Below are 23,184 nucleotides of genomic sequence, written 5' to 3'. Positions count from 1 at the left end.
AATATGTGGTGATAAACTAGATGTGTAATCTCCTTCACCAGCCTCACAGATAACTTAATACAGCAGTTATAATGGTTACGTATGTAGGAAGTACATTGAACAGTCTACAACTGTTAAGCCTGTTAAGGTTAACAGTTGTACAACAACTTAACAGCCTGTTAAGGTTTTGTGTCCTAAAAAAAAAAAAAAAAAAAAAATCACTTTACAGAAATCAGATATTGAGAGCTAATTTAATTTTATGTTTCTTTTCAAATTAACAAGCACATGTAGGTCTGTAATTGCTTGTGTCAAAACATCCTTGAATCACATGATTTTACTTGTGACCCACCAGGATTGCGCAGTTTACCTTATTTTTGGTGCTTTGCTTAAAGAGTGAACAGTTGAGAAGAACAGAAACAGGGAAGCAGGGGGTGGACTTGTAAGATCGTGATATATTTTTCTCTGAATAAGATGTTCCACATCTTTTATTTCTGGGGGAAATAGAGTCTCCGTAAGTTGGAGGTAGGCATTAATTGCTGATGCTCAGAATAATATTGTGCCCTTTTGATGTAAACGTGTGCCAAGACTCTATATCTTCTTTGAAAAGTAGATTGAAAATGCACTTATTTGATAGACTGGGAGCAGTTACTGTCTGTTGCTAATGTTTCCAAATGTAGGGAAAGAAGTGTCCTCTTGCATTCTACTGCCTCATTGTGGCAGCCAAGACTTAATGGGGGAACACAGGAGAAAAACGTGGTAATGTAGAGAAAGACATGGAGGGAATTTTCCACCTCCAAACATATTGACTTGCTTTTTTTTTTTGAAGGTTAACGGGGAGAAAGCCCTTTGCTTTACTCCCTTAGAAAATCTCATGCCTAGGGTGCCTGAGTGACTCAGTTGGTTAAGTGTCTACCTTCGGTTCAGGTCATGATTCCAGGGTCCTGGGACCGAGCCCCACATCAGGCTCCCTGCTCAGTTCAGCAGGGAGTCTGCTTCTCCCTCTGCCCCTCCATGCTGCTTATGATCTTTATTTCTTGTGTTTTCTCTCTTGCGCCAATAAATAAATAAAATCGCTTTAAAAAAAAAAAGAAAGAAAAAATATCTCATGACTGAAGGTTAACAAAGTTCTAACTTTTATGTTTGGGAACTATTTTTGAATAATTCATAGTATTTTCTATTGCCACATTCAATGCTTCCTAAAGCGTATTTACCTCTAGTTTTCATGGAAAGAAGTTATAAAACAATTGATTTAAGATTTTAAGTAATATGGAGACAAAGTGCACATTATGAAAAAAGTATGTGTGTCTCATTCCTCAAGAAATCTCTGTCTTCTTGATGGCAGTGTAGCCTTTCTTTCCTCAAATAAGAAAACACAAATGCAATGAATTCTTTTATACCCACATATCCCCACCAGTACAACTTAGTAGAACCTAACAGCTATTTCGAATATTAGATTGTATTTGGAGTTCCACTCTTGCACAGTTAACAGGAAGTTAGAACGTCATTCCGGGAATATATGAAATCGAAATGTCGCTATCCCAGATCCTCTTTGTCTATATGCAACGAATGTGACAGCATTCAGGTATTCAGGATAAATTAGAAAGTCTATCAGAACACCAGTACAGAGGATGCAATCACTGAGTTGAACGAGGACATTTTCTGGTCGCTGAAGACATATTTTTGCTAGGGTTTGGATAGGCTGCTTTGTGCCCTCCTAATCACTAGCCAGAAAGCTTGTCTTCACTCTAAGGCCATGTAAGGAATCACAGCTGTTTTCTTTTTCGTTTGTTTTTAATTTCATTTTATTTTAATTCTAATATAGTTAAAATACAGGGTTATCTTAGTTTCACGTGTACAGCGTGATTCAGCACTTCCATACATCACCCTGTGCTCATCATACCAAGTACCCTCCTTCATCCCCATCGCCCCCCCCAACACCCCCCAACACTTCCCCAACCTCCCTCCCCTCTGGTAATCAGCAGTTTCTTTATAGTTTCTTGGTTTGTCTCATTTTTCCCCCTTTGTTCATTTGGCTTGTTTCTTAAATTCCACATAAGAGTGAAATCATATGGTATTTGACTGATGTTAGGGACATTACTGGCTGTGTTCTCTTCTAGGATTTTTATGGTTTCAGGTCTCAGATTTAGTTCTTTAATCCATTTTGAGTTTCTTTTTATGCATAGTGTAAGAAAGTGGTTCAGGTTCCTCCTTTTGCATATAGCTGACCAGTTTTCTCAACACCATTTGTTGGATACTTTCCTTTTTCCATTGGATATTCTTTCCTGCTTTGTCAAAGATTAGTTGACCATTTAATTGTGGGTTTATTTTTTGTGTTTTCTATTCTGTTCCATTGATCTATGTGACTGTTTTTGTGCCAGTCCAATACTGTTTTGATTACTACAGCTTTGTAATATAACTTGAAGTCTGGAATTGCAATACTAACAACTTTGCTTTTCTTTTTTCAAAATTGCATTGGTTACTCAGGGTCTTTTGTTGTTCTATACAAATTATAAAGTTGTTTTTTTGTTTGTTTGTTTAGCTCTAGTTCTATAAAATATTTTTACTTGTCCTTTGATAGGAATTGCATTGAATGTGTAGATTGCTTTGATTAGTATAGACATTTCAACAATATTTGTTCTTCCACTTCATGAGCATGGGATGTCTTTCCATTTCTTTGTGTGGCCTTCAATTGCTTTCATCAGTTTTTTATAGTTTCCAGAGTACAGGTCTTTCACTCCTTTCGTTAGGTTTATTCTTAGGTATGATGTTATGGATGTTGTAATATTATAGATGTTGTACATACATACATATGGATGTATGGATGTATGGATGTTGTGCTTTCTCTGCATCCATTGAAATGGTCATATGGTTCTTATCCTTTCTCTTGTTGATGTGATATATCAGTTGATAGATCTGCAAATAGTGACCCACCTTGCATCCTGGGAATAAATCTCACTTGATCATGGCAAATAATTTTTTTTAATGTAATGTTGGATTTGGTTTGCTAGTATTTTGGGTTTTTTTTGTTAAGGATTTTTGCATTTGTGTTCATCAGAGATATGGCCCAGTAATTTTCTTTTTTTCTGGTGTCTTTGTCTCATTTTGTATTTGGGTGATATCTCATAGAATGAATTTGGAAGTTTCCCTTCTTTTCTTTTTTGGAATAGTTTGAATAGAATAGGCATTATCTCTTCTTTAAATTTTAGGTAGAATTTGCGTATGAAGCTATCAGGTCCTGGAGTTTTGTTTTTTGGGAATTTTTTGATTACTGATTCAATCGCTGCTAGTAATCAGTCTGTTTAAATTTTCTATTACTCCCTGATTTGATTTTGGTAGGCTATAAGTTTCTGGGAATATACCTATTTTTTTAGGTTGTCTACTTTGTGGGCATACACTTTTTCATGATATTCTCCTATAATTGTTTGCATTTCTGTGGTGTTGGTTGTTATTCCTCCTCTTTTATTTCTGACTTTGAGTCATTTCTCCCCCCTGCCTCCCTTCCTTTTTGATGAATCTGTCTAGAGGCTTATCAATTTTGTTGATCATTTCAGAAACCACCTCCTGGTTTCATTGATCTGTACTGTTGGTTTTTTAGATTCTATATCACTTATTTCTGCTCTAATATTGTTTCCTTTCTTCTGCTGGCTTTAGGCTTCATTTATTGTTCTTTTTCTAGCTCATTTAGGTGTAAGGTTAGATTGAGAAATTTTCTTGGTGCTTGAGGTAGACCTGTATTGCTATAAACTTCTTAGAACCACTTTTGCTGCGTCCCAAAGGTTTTGGGTCATTGTGTTTTCATTTTTGCTTGCTTCCATGTACTTTTTGATTTCTGATTTAACTTTCCGGGTGACCCATTCATTATTTAGTAGCAAGTTGTTTAACCTCCGTGTATTTGTACTCTTTCCAGATGTTTTTCTTATGGTTGACTTGTCGTTTCATAGTGTTGTGGTCAGAAAAGATGCATAGTATGACTTCAGTCTTTTAGAATTTATTGAGACTTGTTGTGGCCTAATATGTGATCTATTCTGAGGAATGTTCCATGTATACTTCTATGTTTTCCGCTGTTTTAGGGTGAAATGTTCTGAATATATTTGTTTGTTTTTTAATTGAATATATCTGTTAAATCTATCTGGTCCAGTGTGCCACTGTCTCCTTGTTGAAGTTCGTTTGGATGGTATTATATAGTGTCCTTCTTTGTCTCTTTTTACAAATTTTGTTTGAAAGTTTATTTTGTCTGATACAAGTATTGCTACTCTGGCTTTTGACATCCATTTGCATGATAAATGTTTCTCCATCCCCTTTCAATCTGCAAATGTTTTTAGCTCTGAAACAAGTCTCTTATAGGCAGCATATAGAGGAGTCTGGCTTTTCTATATTCTGTCACCCTGCGTCTTCTGAGTGGAGTATTTAGTTAATTTACATTTAAAATAATTATTGATAGATAAGTATTTATTGCCATTTTGTTACTTGTTTTTATAGTTTTTCTCTGATCCTTTCTTTTCTTTCTGTCATTCATGATTTGCTGGTTTTGTTGATATACTTGGATTCCTTATTTATTTTTTGCATATCATTGTTTTTTTGATTTGTGATTACCAGTTGCTTTATACGTCATATCTTCTGCATGTAGCAGTCCATATTAAGCTCTATTAAGCCGTGTATATTAAGCAGTCACCTAATTTTGAACTCCTTTATTCCTCTCCCCTCCACACTTCAGATATTTGGTTTCATATTTTATATCTTTTTAATTTGTGCTTCTCTTGACTGATTTTTACAGATACACTTTTTTTCTTTGCTTTTGTGCTTCCTATTTTTCTTACTCTCATTTATGGATTTTGTTTTCTAGAGTCCCTCTTAACATTGCTTGTATGGCTAGATTAATGGTCATGAATTCTTTTGGCTTTTCTTTGCCTGCAAACTCTCTCTCTCCTTCTATTCTGAATGACAGCCTTGCTGGATAAAGTATTCTTGGCTGCAGATCTTTCCCTTTCAGCACTGAATACATCATGCCACTTTCTTCTGGCCTGCAAAGTTTCTGCTGAAAAATCAACCAATAGCCTTATGGGACTTCCTTTATAACTGCCCTCTTCTCTCTTGGAACCTTTAAAATTCATTGGTCATCACTATTTTTTTGGCATTGTAATTACTATGTGTCTAGGTGTGGACTGCCTTCAATTGAATATGTTGGGGGAATCTCTGTTTCCATCTTTGATTTGGGAAGTTTTCAGCTATTTTTTCTCCAAATACATTTTCTGTCCCCCTTTCTTTCTCTTCTTCTGGCATCCCTATAGTGTGAATGTTATCATATTGAGTTCTCAAAGTCTATTCTCATTACGCAGTACTTGTTTGTCACCTGTTAGCTTGATTGCTTTCCATTAGTCTATCCTTCAGGTGACTGATACATTCCTTTGCTTCCTATAGTCTACTATTTATACCATCTATTGTATTTTTAATTTAATGTATTAAGTCCTTCACCTCTGATATGTTATTTTTTATCTCTCTGTCAGGGGTCTCTTTGATGTCCTCCACCCTTTTCTAAGCCCAGTGAGTATCCTTATAATCATCAAATTCTGTATCAGGCATATAACTTATCTCTCTTTTACTTAGGTCCACTGCTGTGATTTTGTCATGTTTTTTTTTTTTTTTTTTTATTCATTTGGGACATACTTCTCTGTCTCTTAATTTTGTCTACCTCTCTGTGTCTGCTTTTTCTCTATGTTAGGAAAGCCAGCTATGTCTTCTGTTCTTGCAAGTGGTGGCTTTATGAAGAAGAGGTCCTGTAGTGCCATGCAGTACACTGTCTGCTGTTCACCAGAACCTGGCACTTGAGAGAAGTTTCCTATGTGTGTTGCTTGTGTCCTGTTATGAGTCTGAGTCCCTTTTCCTCTCTGCCTATTGTAGCCTGTACTTGCTCTCTGTGATGTTGGTGAAAGCCAAGCATGCAGGGTCTGAGGAGGCGTGACCACAGAAGGACTCAGGGACAGGGCAGCAGCATTAGGAAAATTTGCACTGAGCTGCTAATCCTAGGTCATATTCCCCTGTAACCTGGTGGCTGCTGGGAGCATGGTGCATGGCCATGGTGTTGGTGGCCAAGGGCATGCAGCGTCTGTGTGCATAGCAGTTGGGTGGGGCCTGCACAGCATTAACACAATTTGCACTGAGCCCAGGGCTCAGGCCAGCTGGTCTGGAGTGGGCGAGGCCTCAGGAGAACTCATGGGCAGAGCACACCGCTAGCAAGTAAGGTAGCAGCAAGTGTCTGTGCAGTGCCATCTCCCTCAGGTGGCTCTGTTTATGCTGGAGGTCAGAGGACAAAAATGGTGCCTGCCAGCTTCTTTGTTCCCAGAGAAGTATCCCCATCACTCTCCAAAATTACTATAAATAGATCTCTGTCCTGTTGTGCAAACTGTGGCTTCTATGTTGAGTCTCCTTGGGCTGTTGTCTCTTTAGGGGCAGGAACCTGGCTATGACTCGCTATCTTGGCTTGCCCACTGCTAAGTGCTGACTTTTACTTTGATTGATTGATTGATTTTGAAAGCTCCAGGCTCCAAGTTGCACTGGTTATACTCCCAGAATTCAGCCCCTCTGGTTTTCAAAGCCAGATGTTATGGGGATTCATTTTCCCTATGTGGGCTACCCTGTGTTTTCCTGTGTCCACAGCTCCCTTCCGCCTTCGGTCAGCTACTAACCACCACTCCTGCCCTTCCTCACCTCTCCAACTCCTAACCTCTCTGATGCAGCTTCTTCTCTACACTTAGTTGCAGAGTTTGTTCTGCCAGTGTTTGGATTGCTCTTCGGCTTATTTTCTTGGCTATGAGTGGTATCTAGTTGTAAACGTGGGATGAAGTGAACTTTGTGTCCTCCTACTCTGCTGTCTTCCCAAGCCACTTTTTCTATCACAGCTGATTCTTTTATATCTCCCTTTCCTACCTCAAGGCTAAATAAACTTCAAGGCAAAGTCTGTAAGCCTCAGAACATTTGGGAAGGAAGAATTTGCTGGAGCACTCTCGGAAATGACTGATGATGGTCTGTTTTCTCCTCTTTGTTGGAATCAGTGATTTTTGGAGCTTGTCCTTTTGCATTTATGTTTTAAGTACTTTGGGGAGGCTTTTTATACTGGGGTAGAATAATTCTCAAGACTTAGAGGAAGTTTAATTTCCTTGCCTATGCAACAGCAATTAGCATTCCTTGCTGAGACAGAGACTCAGAGGTTTATTTTAGGGTTTGTTAGGAATCATCCTCCATGCCCCGTGAGTGAAGGGGACGCCACAATCATTTACAGGGTTGCTTTCCCTTGGGGAGATTTTGTTCTAGTTTACCTTAGCTCATTACTGATTCATGAACTGCTAGCTTGGCTAAAGGATGATGGAGGAACAATAGTAGGTGAGAAGCTAACAAAACTTGCTACAGACTCTTCCACCATCTCTATCCTTATGAGACTTTCTATAAAAAACCTACTCAAAACAATGTCTTTCTTCTTGTCCATCCATCCCCACAAGTGCTTTTTCCCTATTAAGGCCCCCTTGTAAAAAGACCACATCCACTGTTCGCAGTTTCTGTCGTCTGCTTTTTACAAGGTACTCTGCTTTTATTAAGCACCAGTCCATAAAATGTTTGAGCTTTGTCTACTCCCCCTGGCAGTTGGTTTTGACTTAGTGGGGAGAGACAAACCCCCTGAACATTTCTAGCTCAAGTGGAGTCCTTGACTAGACAGCAGAACAGGTTAGCTTTGTAGGCTCTGGCTGCATCATTAGACCAGTTTTGTAATTATTTTTATGGCTAGCCCAAGGTGTGTTGAAACCATGATTTCTGAAAGTGGACTTGGAGTTACCTTGGTAGGTAGGTGTGTGTTTATGGAGTCTTACACTTGAAAATTAGAGCTGGATTTTTCAAGAGGAATACTAGCTAATCCCAGCTGATTCCTGAGGTGTTATTTCTCTAATAGAAGCAGGGACTTGTTTATTTAAAGACTGTATTTGGAATCCAGCAGATAAGGGAGTTGTACAGATAACCCTTGGTAGTTATCTTGGTACACATGGTAGATAATAGAGTAGAAATCTTGACTTGTAGAAACCAAGTACAAAGTACTATTTTGCATGTTACCCTGTTCCTGATTTGGATTGTGCAAGCCCAAATATATTCAATATAAGTAGAGTGTTTTTCTGTTCCATAAAACTCTAGGTTACTTTGGGACTTTTGTTCAATTCCATAGCACTAAATGCTGATAGTTAAAAATACATAGATCTACATCTACATCTATATTACATAAGCCCTCTATAACATTTGTGCCCATGAGTAATTTAATTTGTATGATAAATTCTCACTGCTAACAGGTTGACTAGGGGAGTGTAGGGGACAAAGGAGGAGGGTTACAGTATCAAATCACTGCACACAAAAGCACCTTTTTCAGCATCACCTTGATTTATTTTCCTAGTCTTTTTTTTCCTCAGAAGGAAAAATAATTTCATCAAGAAAACAATGTCCCTGCCAAAATGAAAGAACTTTTAATGCTTTTCCTTTAAAAAAAAAAAAAAAAATTCAACATTGAATTAGGGCATGCTCCACCCCCTCCCCCATTTTGCTGACTAAAGTTTTTTTTTTTTTTTTTTTAAATCCATTGGCAGAAAAAAAAGATATTTCCTCAGATAGGGTGATTATATTTTATTGCTGCTTTGTTTAGTATATATTTTTCTCAATGGGGAAAAAAGTCTAGGTGAAAAAATTATCTAACAAGAATAGTAGTTTACATAACACGTAAATTGCTGCCAAAAGAAAAACATGTAAAAAAAACGATTTTTAATGTAAAATATCACATAACTTCAAAAAACTTACCTCAATGTTCTAGCATGTACTATAAGTCAACTTTCTAAATAGGATTACAGTCCTTTATTATAAGTCCCTAGTGGTCCTATGGTATACATTAAAAAAAAAATGCTACTACAAAATTTTTCTGTTCTTTTTGTTTCTGCCTATTGTGTACTTAAGCTATAGATAATTTTTGAATAAAAAGCCTACATAGGTATAAATGCAATAGTTAACTGATCCTGCTTGCTGATGTCCTTCTCACGTTCCATCAGAAGGTGGTGTCTATTAGTCCAGCATCTTCTCTTGTTTCTTGCCTTCCTTTTTCTTCTTCTTGGATTCTGCTGTGATTAAAAATACAGACAGAAGAAAATCATCACGTTAGTAAACAAAGGGGGCGCTTTTCTTATACAGTTGCCCCCTGACCAATGCTCGAGTTAGGGGTGCCAACCCCCCATGCAGTCGAAAATCTGCATGTAACTTTGTACTCCCCCCAAACTTAACTATTAATAGCGGTTCCAACCCTCATTTTTCATGGGCCAACTGTAATTGTCCAGGAGTGAAATGATTACATGGATAGACAAGGTGTGTGGTTTGTATACCTGCTTTTGCCAGTAGAGTGCCTAGGAGAATAGGCAGGAGTCATACAGTCTTCCTTCATGTGAACACCTATAAATGCCTGCCATCTTATTGGCTGCCCCCATTTGATAAACAAAATACTACCTGAGGATCCTACTTAGAAAAGAGAAACACAGCAGACCTCCCTGAGAGAATATTCCAAGACTGATCCATGGAGAGCTATAAAAGCTCTGCTTAGCAACTCATGCCCTATGTGCCCTTTCCATGGGGCTATTGATAAGCATTTTCCTGATGCTTTCGAAGTGCTTCCTCTCTTGAATTCGCCCTTTGCTTATATATTTGCCAGCTATTCATGTTTGAAGGACCAGCTATGAACCATGTGGAGCTTTGACTCTATAGAGCCTCCTAGTCTTGGATGAAGCAAGTAGAACATACCAACCTGGCCTGAACCAGGTAAGTAAAACCATGAGAACGTGAATCAAAACATCCCATCCTTTTCCATTCAATCCTCTTGCTCTCTCCCTTCTTCTAGGCAGAGGAGAATGCCATGTAGAATAGGACATGTCAACTTTGGCTCCAGAGATGAGAATGGTCAGAATCACTACCAATTGAGAGGATATTGCTAAATGTTTTTATGATCCTTCCCCTTTATAAGATCCTTCTACCACAGAAGTGGTAGAAACATAGGGGTTCAGTATAGGCTCTGGAGTTAGACTGCTAGAGTGTTGGTCCTAGCTCCATCATCAAGTTACTTTGAGACTTCCTGAAAGCCAGTTCATGTATCTGTGTGTCTCAGATTCCTCACTTGTGAATGGGCATATGAATCATACCACTTTGTAGGGCCAATATCCACATTAAATAAGTTGTATAAAATTCACTGAGAACAGAACATGGCATAATCACCTATGCTCAATAAAGGTTAGTCTTTCATCACACTGATGAAAACTGCTAAGAACAAGAGGTCATTTCTCCATATAATTAATATTCTTCATTATCCCTCAGATACATTGACTGAGCAGGTCCCTGAATAGGCGGAAAGACAGAGGAATCATGAGATAACAATGATGGCCATCAGGGATTGTCCAATGGATCACAGGGCCTGTGTCCAAGAGGGGCTTAGAATGAGAGGGGACATAATGCTAATTGTGTATGTTGTAAAAGTCCAAACTTATACCTGGGTAGAGCTTGAACCTTTTTCTCCCCCTTATCTTGTCACTTCTTCTAAGTTCAAAAGTCCACTATATACTAGGTGAAATAATATTTCTGCACCAAGTAATTGTCCTGAGCTCCCTTTGTTCAAGCTCCAAAAGTGCGCTAATCACAATTATGTCAGGAGTTGCTAACATCCTGCTAACTTGCTGTTCACAAGTCTTCACTCTGTTCATGCCTATCCTTCACTTTCCACCTAAACCGAAGAGATTTAACCTTTCACTCTGTTTTTGTCATTATAAATGTTTCCTCCTTTTGATCCACGAAAGGTGAGATGACTAGAACTTTCAAGTTCAAAGATACCTATAAAGTCAAAGAATGTTTTCTGTTTAATTTCTGAATAATCATTGTCTTAACATTTAATAATTCCTCAGTCTTTGGTGGAAATTTTAAACAACAGCTGTTTATTAGAAAGATATCCTCAGAGAAGAACCTAGGGTGTCAGCTGGAATATAAACCTAGTCTCTCTTGTCTCAATTTCTCCAAATTCTGTACTCGAGAATGCCCATATTTTATTTTCATTAATCAACAAGAAACCAAATAATTGCCAGTTTAATCTGCACAATGCCAATCAAACTTTTTTTTTTTTTTACACTACTGAGAAGTCATCAGGGCATTCCTTTGACACAATGCAGACCTTGAGTCCAGTCTGGGTTCAAATCTAAGTAGAAAAATGAGGAGACTGCGATAGTGGTGGAAAGAAGGATACATTTCTATTTGCATAAGGTCAACTTGGTTTGTAACATAAAAAATTATTCAAGTTTTTGAGAATAAGGATGAAACTTGTGTTGGTAATATTGGTGCCAAACAAAAGCAGGTTTTTTTTGATGACTTATGTACATGTTACTGACAGATTAAATGAATGTTGTCACTCCTCATTTCTCTGGCCTCAAAAACTTAGAAACAGCTTCTTGGGCTTTACCCATTCTACATGAGGGTTTTTAAATAGTATCACAGAATCTATAAGCTGGAAAGAACTTAGTTGAACTGCCCTGTGTAGTTGATGAAGAAACTGAGTGCAAAAGAATGTCTATCGTTCCTCAAGGTCCTCAGTGATCCAGCTATAGAATCAGATGAGAGGCCATTCTCTGACCTCCTCACACAACATAGCACTGCCTCCATTGATCATCGCCTCTCTAGTAAATGCACTTGGTCTTATGCTTATCTTTTGACCATCGTTCAAATCACCTCTCTTGGCTTGAGTCTCTATGCTTAGGCCTATTTCAGTTCCAGGAGCACATCATTCTTTTTCTCCCCTACTCTTTGGCCTTCAAATTCACTTTTCATTCCGTCAGCTCTGTGCTTCCCCTACTCCCTCCATCTTGTTAATGCCTCTCATCCTTCAGGTACCAGTGTTGACACAACTTCTAGCTTGTTGATTGCTTGGTCTGCGTTAAAAGCCTCTTCTCTCTCTTCTCTCAGATCACTGACTGTTAGTATCATAATTGTCCGTAAGCATAAGCTGTGAGGGGCATAATCTCAACTCACTGTCACTTCCCTTGCCCCTAGCACAGTGCCTAGAGCATTGTAGCTGATGCACAACCCTTCAATAAAATACATAAATCTCTAGCATGGAAAGAACCCCTGCCTCACGGGCTCACCATGCCCTTCTCTTCCTAATGGTGGTTCTTTGAGGTTTCCTTGTTTAGTTTCATGTCAGCCTTTGTACAACACTGTGTTCTCTCCACACCTTTTTCCTCCTACCACCTCAACTTTGCCTAGCCAAAATCTGTTCATCTTTGACACCTTTGTTTCAACTTTATTTCCTCAAGGAAGCCTTCCCAGAACTCCTACACTAAGCAGGTTGCACCTGAAGTTAGATACCTCCATGTGGTGCCTCTCACATCTGCCTTTCATCACTCTTATGAAATCAGAGTTGATTTTATATCTAATTATTTAATATGCATTTCTCCCTCCCCCTGAGGGTGGAGACTGTATCTGTCTTTTATATCTGTGTCTTTAGTGCCTGGCACATAATAAGTGCTCATGAAATACTTGTTGAATAAAAGTCAAGAAATGAACACTTGGATGGGAAACAGAGTCAATTCATTAGTATACAGAATAGTAGTATTTCTCAAGGAAAGGAGTGTAGATTCAGTCAAAGTCTTTCAGTATTTCCATACTTCTTTAAAGATATTTTATGAAGAAAAAAATTACAAACGTATATACATGAAAGTTATCCAAATTTCTTAGCCATTTGTCTCTGTTTTTAATATAGAAGACTGAAATAACTCTGTGAATAAAGTTATGTCCCATCTTAGTAGCTTATCAAGGTTACAATTGAGAAATCTGCTATGGGCACAAGGGTCATGAATTGGCTTGGAGCATGGGTATACCAGTGTAAAGCAAGTGCTTTGTATTTGTAATACGGTCACATAGTGGCTACTCTCAAAGGTTTGAAGAGCCATTGTGATCAGTATCCTGATGTCAAACAGTAGGGCACCTGAGTTCACAGTGAAAAGAGCAAGTCCAGAGAAAGAAGTACACACATGCCACACATCAAAGAACACCTTAGGCTATATGTCACTCTTCCCCACAGGGACTGAGGCTGTGAAGCCCAAATGGATGCAAATAGGAAGTGAGCCATCGTTGGTATGTGAGCACAAAGGCCACCAGCCTGAAAAGTGACTTGTTTTTTCCCTTGGATGATGATCCCTACCAGGACATCACCATACTGAAAACTCACAGTGGTGCCTTTACTGTGTTTTAACTTCCTGTGTTTATAAACCTTCATTCTTTCTTTGGCCAATGTTCAAGGTGAGGGAGGAGAGTATTCATTGTTCTCTTCTGGTATGTGTGTACTTTGTATTATTTGAAAAGAAATATTTAAAAGTGTTCAGAAAGTCCCAAGATTTTCTTAAGAAGAAAAACTCTAGAAAGAATTCAGGATCCTCACATTGCTATGAATCACCTGGAGTGCCATCTTTACTGTCTTCTATCTAGAAAGCTCAAAATGGAGCCAAGAAAATTCTTGCCATTCACAGCAAGTACTGATATGGGAGAAAAGAGGCAGTAAGAAAGCATAGGAATTAATATGAGTCATGCTACAATAATTTCTGAATCTATACATTTTAAAAACTTTGATTAGAAAACAAAATTCTAAAAAAAAGAAAAAGAAAACAAGATTCTCAAGTAGTAAGTAGCATCATGGCATCATTTGTTAGTAGGGCAATGAGGAAACCATGACGTTCCATTAGAATCAGTCTAAGAACAAAGAATTGATTCTAATCCATATCTTCCATTTACCAGCTCTGTGATGTCAGGCAAATTGTCCATTTTGCATCTGTTTCCTATAAACTGGGGATAATAACACTGAGTATATCCTCCTCGGAGGGCCATCATGAATATTATGCGAGGTTATAACCTCTAATATCCTATTTGGCCAAATAGGAATATTCAAAAAACATTCCTCTATTCATTTAGCAAATAATACACCCTACATCCACTATATTCCTGGCACTGTTCTAGATGCTGGGATATAATGGCAAACAAGACAAAATTCTACTTTGAGTTTACAAGATTTCAAGATTACTTTCTGTGAGTCTCAAAATTGTAAAATACTCTTAAAGTATATATTTTTAATTGAGTCATGGGTATGTGGCAGCTATTTTTATTATCTCAATGCCTATTTCTCTTCCTCCTAGTTTCTTCTGGCATCGTAGATGCATACAATGTAAAAGAGTATCCACAGGGAGAATTAATTACTAGGGTGAAAAAGAATGTCTATGAAAGATTTAGCCTGAAGGTAAGAGATAGTTTCTCCTCTCTCTGTTACTTCATTCTTCTTAAAAATATTACTTTTCTGGTTTTAAAAGTAATACAAGTTTATACAGAAAGTAAAGAAACATAGATATATGTTAACAGAAATCACCCATATTTTCACAATACAGAGATAACACTTTCCACAGTGGGTACTATTTATGTTTTCTTTCAATGAATATATGTAACATATATTAAGTAGGAATGTATTGACAGTTGATAAGGTACTTCTACTAAAACTTGTTCTGTCCCATATGTTTTGTAACCTTTCCTCTTTTATTGGTTAGCGTGGTCTCTGGTCTCACTTTTCGTTACCATAACTAATGGTACGATGCATGCTTTGTAGATAAATCATTACATTGTCAAGTGTTGGCTTAGGATAGATTATTAGAAGAGAATCTACTGGACCAAAGGGCAGGGCATTTGTAAAGCTCTAGATATGTACTGACAAATTTCTTTCTAGAAAGGCAGTACTCATTTACATTCTATCACACCCCATCACAGCAAATTTGTTCTCAAAAGACAAATAATCAAACAGCATGCATCATCTCTTTTCCCTCGATCACAGGCCCTTTTAGGAACAGGGTTGCCATGCAGTTGGTACAAATAAGCACCCACTCCCATTTTCAGTATTTGGGAAATCTGAGAGAAATAATTGGGGAGTGAATCTTGGAAGAAAGATATCAATGTAAAAGTTTTCAGAGAACTTCAGGAAGGTGTTATTTTTAAGGAATAGAAGAGTTGAGAATTCTGGAATAAGGTTATCTCATTTTTTAATCAACATGTCTTGGTTTGATTCCCTTTTTTTCAGATGGCCTGCTTGTGCCTCCAGAAAACATAAAAAGGAATTGAGAGATGAAATGGTCGACTGGAGCCTGGATTTTAACTAAAGTGAGTTCAACTGTTTGCTACTGACTTCAGTGAAGTAGCTTCAGGTCATTAAACCAATCAGGAAGTACTGATTTGAATAGAAAAAAAGAGATTTGCACCTTCTCACAGGTAAAATTCACATGGGAGGCAGCTATGGACAGTCAGAAATGGACACTGCAGATTTGGAGGGCAGGAGGGCAGGCCCAGCTGGAGCCATGCCAGAGAGACCTTGGAAGCTAGCATGTGGAGACTCCTTCAATCAATCATAAGAACTGAGTGAGAGAAAAGGATCATATCACTGTCCAACAGTACAATCACAATATGAATATGTCCAAAAAGTATTGCTTCGTGAACCTATTTAAAGGAACTTGCCTGTGCTTAAGAATGAGCTGCCCACTCACCTGAGAATATCTAATCCCTCACATCAGCTAGCTGTTCCTCAGAACTGGTAATAAGGCCTGTTGAATCCTGATTATGCAACTCAGTGATCCATCTAGAATCCAGGTACTAGTTGGCTCAGCCTCCTTCATTAAATCTCCCAACATTGCAGTTTAAAGTAGGGTAGCATATATTAAATTGCACAATATAGGTAGAACTTTCTATTTAAAAATCAAAAGTAAAATCTTAAAAATTTTTTCTTCTTAAATCATTCTCAGGTCTGTTTGTTCCAATGTCTGTGCAATAGTTGTTATTTCTTCTTCGATTTCTTATTTTGTAATACCACTGCTTTGTTTCCCCTTATCGACTCCATGCATTTCCCTCTAGGATTATGAATGGAACACACACATACAAACAACTGCTCCTTGACACTGCCCACACGTTAACACCTGTTCTTTCCCTCACTATCCACCTTCCTTTTCACCCAACGATTGTGTTGCACAACAGTACCTACCTCTCCCTCAACCATCAGTCCTCCTACACATGTGCTTTCTGCTATCAAATAGATGTGATAGATAAAAGATAGTATGCATCTGTCTAGGCACAAGCTAAACATGTCTGGACCATACAAGGAACCTCTGTCCTGCTCCCTTTTACTCTGAGAGGTGGTAAAACAGAAAGTTAAACTATGAAAACGCTGGTGAATAATATAGATTTAACTGAATGTGAAGTCGAAGAGATGAGGAAATTTATTTCATCAACCTCACGGAGGAAGCTTAATAAAGGTCACTAAAAATGTCAAGTTACTTTCCAAAGCAACTCACCCAGTAGCGGTAGAGTAAACTCCTCTCCCTTCATCCAAGATGACTCTCTATAGCCTTTTCACTTTTCAGCCTCTTTTCCGTCCCATCTCTCCATTCCCCTTCTTTTAAAGGAAGCAACTGAGCTACCTAGTGGCTTCCCCAGCCCATGGAAGAAGTATCACAGGCACTGTATATTGTCACACCTGCTGGTAGTGGTGGCCCTAATTTCATTCTTAGATCTTCCAAAGTTATTCTGAAGAACTCTATGGAGTTAGGTAGAATGATACACATTCAGGTATGCGTACGTGCACACACACACACACACATACAACCATGGAGGGGAGATTAATGTTTGGTTTCCCATGTTCAGCAAAAGCATCTGCCCCTTCCTCAATCTGAACCACCACTCTGAGGACCTTACACTTCTTCATAGTGACCTTCCCAACACAGATGCACTGACTTCTTCCACCCCAAAACAGGAAAGGTGTGATGTCTCTGCAAGAATGAGGGCCCATGTAGAAAACCTTATTATCAAATCTTATTGGTAGCCTGAGCCAGAAATGAAGTATGTTATTATAATCAATAATAAATAGTTCCCACTTAGCACATCATTATTTTCTCTTATCATACCTGATGTTTAACATTATATGACTGGTGTTACTGGAAAATCAAATTTTGATTTATGTCAAAGGGGAAAAAATGTGAAGTCTAGGATATTTAAAATTTCAGTAGGTACAGCTCCATACATCATGTCTTATTTGCTTCCCCAATTGATTTTTTTTTTTTTTGGTTCCAAGTGATGGTAGCATTTGTTATGAATCAGTTGTTATGGGCTGAATTATGTTCCCCTCAAAAATTCATATTGAATTCCTGACCCTCACATCTCAGAATGTGAACATACTTGGAGAGGGTCTTCATAGAAGTCATTAAGTTAAAATCAGGGTGGGCCCCTAATCCAATACGACTAGTGTCCACAGAAGATGGAATTTGAGCACAGAAAGGCACCGAGGGAAGACTATGTGAAGACACAGGGACGAGACAGCCATCTATCAGCCAAAAAGGGAGGTCTAAACAGATCCTTCTCTCAAGACCTTCGGAAGGAATCAACCCTACAGCAATCTTGATCTGAAACTTCTAGTCTGCAGAACTGTGAGAAGACAGATGTCTGTTGTTGAAGCTACACGAGCTTAGGTTCTTTGTTACCTAAGGGTGCAAGCAAACCCATACATCAGTGAATTAGATTTCACGCTTTCATTTTTGCATAGCTTTCAGAGCACCCTCATTAATAAGTGCAAAATACATGTGAGTTCATGGTTTCTTAAATGTGTCCTCCAGAATTTTAAATACACACCATGTAAGTCTGTGACTTTGGTAGTATGCAGTATAGGATTTAATGTCCCTCACTAGTTTCACAAGCTGTTCCCTGCAGTCGGCAGTTCACCCATCTGCATGCATGTCTTCCAGATTTCCCCTCCACCCACCTCCTCTCACCCGCACTCACTCCACCCTCTCTACAGCAGCAGCATCAAAGGTTAGACTTGAAGAGGTGCCTCCAGACTTCTCTCTCTTTAGAGAGAAACCTTCACAGCAGCTTAATTTATTGCTTTTCCTGTGTCTGGGTGAAGATTTGAAAATACACTTTTCTATTAATGAAAATAATATCTGAAAGACTTACAAGGGCAAATGAATATGTGAACCCATAGTCAACAGCTCCAGGTCTTGTCCCCTATGTGCCCAGGCAGTAGGACACCAGGAAAATTTTTACCTGCTTTCTGTTCTTTGCATTTCTGATGAGTTCTTCTATAAATATTGTTTATCCCTCTAGAAAAAGCCTTTTTCTCCCCTTTTCCCTGCCTCTGTGCTGAGCAACAACCAGCCTGCTTTGATTTCCCTGAGGGTTCCCAGAGGCTTTGCATCAGTGCAAAGCTGGCTGGAGTCACTGAGAGTGTGCGAAGTATCTCCACTGGTTACCAGGACAGCGGAGCCTCAAATCCTTGCGAAGCACCAGAGTGGCTATGACTCTCACAGCGGCAAGGCATCAGTCCTGGATCCAGCTCAGGGTCTGGCCTGGCAGGCCACAGGTTAACAGGCTATGATGCACTGCTTTGTCTTACTCTGCAGGATCCCAGCTTGAGAAATGCAGCCCTAAAAGTTATTATTTGCTTCAGTGAGCTTATTACGCAAAGACGGGTTTGAGCCAAAAATTATCTGACACGTCTCAATCATCAATGACCTTCAAACGTGCTTATAGTAATGTTTTAGGATTACAGTAGAAACACAATCCAGGGCACCTGGGTGGCTCAGTGGTTGAGCATCTGCCTTTGGCTCAGGTCATTATCCTAGGGTCCTGGGATCGAGTCCAGCATCAGGCTCCCTGCGGGGGAACCTGCTTCTCCCTCTGCCTATGTCTCTGCCTCTCTCTCTATGTCTCTCATGAATGAATAAATAAAATCTTTTAAAAAAATGAGACACAACTAGAATTCTTAATGTCTTTCAGAATATCCAGAGAGATGCCATAGGTAACACTCAGTTTGGGAAGCATTGGGATATTAGAAAGAACTCTGGAAAAGGACTGTCCTGCGCTCAAGTTCAAACCTGACCCCTCTCTGGCTGAGTGACGTTCTGCAAACTGCAACCTTAGTGACTTGTTTGTGAAATGGGAACAACTCCTTGGAGCTCCTGTGAGGACTGAATGAGACCATGCACATGAACAACCTAGTGTGATGCCAGTCACATCACAAATACTACTTTTATGTTGCTCAAAAATGCTGATGACAAGAGCTACAACTTAAAACACAAAGCAGAAATTCTCCATCTAGAAGTCAGAAGGGAGAAATGCAAAAGCTGCAGGGGGAAAAGAAAGAAGGTCCCTCGACTCGTAACTGATTTGGGTGAACACTGTTCTATTATGCAGCCTTCCTTCATACTAATTATTACATAGCTGTTTCATGTGTGCACAGCTAATGAGCCCCTGAGCTTGGAATTTACCAAGGGAGATGAAGCTAGACACACAGTGTGAGGTAAACCCTACAAATATTTATAGTTCCTAGTTCTCACATCTGTCCCCACAATGAGGACTAAAAATCCTTTTAATAAGGATGGGAGTGAAACACCCAGATGACTCTTCTTCCCAGCAAACTGTGCCTCAATGGTGATTTCTCTGTACATTTGCAGCCACTGAATGAATGATGTGGCCTTGTGAGCCAGACCAGGACATCTGGTTGGATGCTTCATTGACTCATTGATTGACTGATTGACTCATTCATTCAAATCAGTACTATTCATTGAATTCCTCTCATGAACTAGGGACTAGGAGATGTAGTCACTGGCAGTGGTGAATGAGATGTGGCTCCTGCTCTCAAGCGGGTCAGGGTTGAGAGGCAAAGATGCACTCACAACAGCAGAATGAATGAATGTCTTATCAGAAGAACCCGTCCTGCAGAAAGGCAGCAACCTAACGCTTGGGAAGGGAAATCTTGCAAGTTCCAACACTGATCTCTTTGCTAGTCTTTGAACAAAACAATCTCATTTTGGCCTCAGGGACTTTGAGCTTGTCCTTATGTCATTTAGAAACTAGTATGGCTAGCTCCTGTGCTCTGTATTCAAGACCAAGTTCAGAACTTCCTCTCCAAGAAGCTTTCCCTGGTTTCTCTATCTAACTTAACTGCCCTCCCCTCCCCAAACCCCGCCAGTCTAACACTTGGCTCTTTAGTTTTTAAGACCACTTACTCCAATACATAGTTATTCTTTTAGTTATTGTTTTTGTCCCATTATCTACCCACTACCCTCACTGGAACATAACAGTAAGAGGGAGGAAACTTGCTCAGCATCACTAGCACCTGACATACTGCTTGCTCCACTGCAGGCTCTTCATAGATTTTATAAATAAATGAATAAATTGGAAACAGTACCAGAGGACCATATGCTTCTCTCTTTCATAGCATCTGTCACTCTCTGCAGTACATTGGGATTTATCCTTCTGCTTTCCTACTGCATTATGGGTCCATATAGATCAGTAGTTTAATCCCACTTAATAACTTTTTGCCAAATGAACAAGCTAGATTTTACGGAATGAGATATATAATGTATAGAAAAAGAACAGATTTTCTGTTTCTAGAACCACAGGGTGCAGAGAAGTGGATGTATAAGAACATCCCATGCCCCCAAACTGGATGGCCCATTTAGCCATCCAGTTTGGGGGCGTGGGATGGCTGGAGCAGAGCACATGGGCAAGGGTCAGCCAAGAAGTCAGTTAGATGATGCCTGAGCAAGATGTCCTGTGAAGGAGCAAAGATCTGATTCTGTTGCTGATGGAAAGCCAGGATAAAAGTGGGATTTTAGGAAATCTGAAATTCATCCTTTCTTAGATAAGAAACTGAGATGCCTGTATTAGCTATACAACTTTCTCTGACTCCATGTCCCCATCTGTAAAATGAGGAATGATGATAGTAACTATTTCACAGTTTCTGTGATTATTCAGCGATGCAATGTATACTCAATATACTAAAATACACTCAAAACATACAAGTCTCTCAGGAAATATTAATTATAATTACTACTGTTATAATCACCATGGTTCTTTTGCCTTAAAAGGTAGCATGATTTCTACTAAACTTAAATACATGATATTTTAAACAAATTTTTATAGTAAATGACAAAAACCTAAACAGGGAAACACCCACCTCAAGCTTTTCATTTGGAAGGAAGGAAATAGTTTGTAAATACTGCACAATTTTCAAGCATTTTTACATATTCACTTCATCTTTGCAATAATGAGGTATTCACTGTAGACTTCATAGAAGAAAAAAAAAGGTAATTCTAATAAGAAAGGGGCAGAACTAGATCTTCTCATTTCAACTACAGTATCATGAATGGGAAATAAAATATAAATGTTCAAAGGCATGTCCACAGCAGAATAAAAAAGAAATCAAACCTCAAGACCAAACTGAGTGAGAATGTTTTTCTCTGATCAAGAAGAAAAAAATTCCTGCAGGGTTCCCCAGGCTTCTCTTTCCGATCAGACGCAAGGGCAGCAACCACCAACCCTGCTGGGCCTTCAGGGAGAATTGAGCCCATCCCAAGCTCCCCTCCACCTCTCCTGACACAGTCGAGTCTCTCAGCCTAGCAAAACTCATCTGCATAATGGCACCATGCTCATTGCTAAGGTGTATCAGAGCCCAGACTCCAGAAAGAAATGTCGGGAACTTCTTTTATCTTTAAAAGAAGTGACAACAACAAAAAAAATCTATTGAGCAGGAGAGACCTGAGAATGCTGGGAATATCACTTTACTGACCCCCTTTCTCATTTATAACCAGCTGCCAAGTGCTGTGTCCAGCACACACAGCTGAGTCTTGCACTGAAACAGTTGCCGTTCTTTTGATCTTTAAAGATGAATTGTCAAACCTAAGAGAGGGCTAGGCAACTGTCCAGAAAAAAGAACAGCAAGATGGCAAAACTTTTAGAAATAGCTGGGAAGAAATAAAAGGAATTGGGGTCCTCCTGAGCGAGGGAAGCATAGCAAGGATCTGGCGAGCGCAGAGCATGAACTGGTGGACAGGGCAGCAGGAGGGATTCACATTGTTCCCTGGCCCACCTGTAGCACAGACATGCATTCATGTGCTCCCGCCTCCTCCTGCCCTAGAATACCCTTCCACAGGCAAATGTGGAAACTGTCACAAATGCTCGCCTGTCAGTACAAGAAAAGCTCCACAAATACCCCTTATTTATGTATCTTGTTTAAATAGTAACAACTAAACATTTCCATTTCAACAATAACTTAAGATTCTAGAATGTTCTAAGACAATCACTCAGGCCACATCTCCTGTGGTCCCTAGGAAAATCTCAGCTCGTACGAAGGCCTCCTGCATAAGCCCTGACTTAGATGCTTCCCTCCAGTGATAACTGGAAAGAAGAAAGAAGCCTGCTCCCTCGCGCTGCACCTGCTTGCATAGATGGGACTGCCAGTAGGGCCACGGCTCTCCCACAGGTGGGCCATCTTCTAATTCCACAGTGAGCCCATCCTCCAAGGGGACCCCTGGGAGACACTGTGGCTTAGACACCACTTCTTTGCCCTCTGGAATAACTGTGCTCTGATGGTTTATGCAGTGCTGTCAGCGCAGACTGAACTTGGTTCCCACTTTCTTCATTGATCCACAGCTCAATTATCCCCATGTTTTTGGTTTTTTTTCAAGCTGAAAAGACCGTTAATGACTTGACAGAAAAACTACTGGCAGTTCCAAAAAGGAGAGCCCTAACTCACTCTACGCTGGAGTTAACTGTCCCTATCTGAGATTTCTCTCAGCAGCTTCCTCTCCAAGAAATGTCATCTATGCCTCATCTACACAAAAGGAGTAAGTGTTAGGTCCGGTGAGATACTTCAATACATTCCACCCTTCCTGCCCACTCCCTGGCCAATTGCTCACTAAATACCAATTCAAGCACCTTTCAGCTGTTCTTCTCCTATTCAGAGGGAGAGTTTTGAAGACACATGCCCCAGAGTCCCTTGCAGCAAGATTTTACATGTGATCTCGTTTCCATCAAGCAATCACACTTTGAGTCTTAGAGGCAGAAGTCAGCAACCAGAAAAAAGGGGGGAGGCAAATTTGGGGAAATTGGGTATTTTGGCAAGAAAGGAGGCCAACGAATCTGGTTTTGAGGGGACAGGTATAGCAGAATCTCCAGTGTTCAATTCTTAGCATATGTGCTGAACTGTGGGTAATTTTAGCAGGAGGCTTTCTGCTCCATCAGTCATGTTTGGCATGATTAGACATTTCTCTTGGATCTGTTGCCTTCTGCTGCAATACTGCTGGA

At 39.4% G+C, this 23,184-nt stretch overlaps 1 protein-coding gene and 1 long non-coding RNA gene across 5 annotated transcripts in view; one reads left to right on the top strand and one right to left on the bottom strand.

The window, feature by feature from the left end:
* LOC111090243 overlaps window positions 1-23,184 on the top strand; it is a 99,763-nt gene that overhangs the window by 48,390 nt on the left and 28,189 nt on the right. The window contains exons 4-7 of one of the 3 annotated variants that reach the window (XR_005371260.1): window positions 9,701-9,807; window positions 14,208-14,308; window positions 15,134-15,213; window positions 22,566-22,724. This is a non-coding gene — a long non-coding RNA (uncharacterized LOC111090243). Of the gene's footprint in view, window positions 1-9,700; window positions 9,808-13,783; window positions 14,101-14,207; window positions 14,309-15,133; window positions 15,214-22,565; window positions 22,725-23,184 lie in introns of those variants that run through there. The other 2 variants (XR_005371262.1, XR_005371261.1) reach the window with 2 other exon arrangements.
* PTN (pleiotrophin) overlaps window positions 8,376-23,184 on the bottom strand; it is a 100,837-nt gene continuing 86,028 nt past the window's right edge. For both annotated transcript variants that reach the window (XM_038559442.1, XM_038559443.1), the window contains exon 5: window positions 8,376-9,119. In XM_038559442.1, coding sequence (XP_038415370.1) covers window positions 9,064-9,119 — 56 coding nt within the window. In that variant the 3' untranslated portion in view covers window positions 8,376-9,063. The remainder of the gene's footprint in view (window positions 9,120-23,184) is intronic.

This window comes from Canis lupus, chromosome 16, assembly GCF_011100685.1.
Source record: "Canis lupus familiaris isolate Mischka breed German Shepherd chromosome 16, alternate assembly UU_Cfam_GSD_1.0, whole genome shotgun sequence".
Classification (NCBI taxonomy): domain Eukaryota; kingdom Metazoa; phylum Chordata; class Mammalia; order Carnivora; family Canidae; genus Canis; species Canis lupus.
Note: the sequence above shows the minus strand (reverse complement) of the source record. Positions and strands in the feature narration are given on the sequence as shown.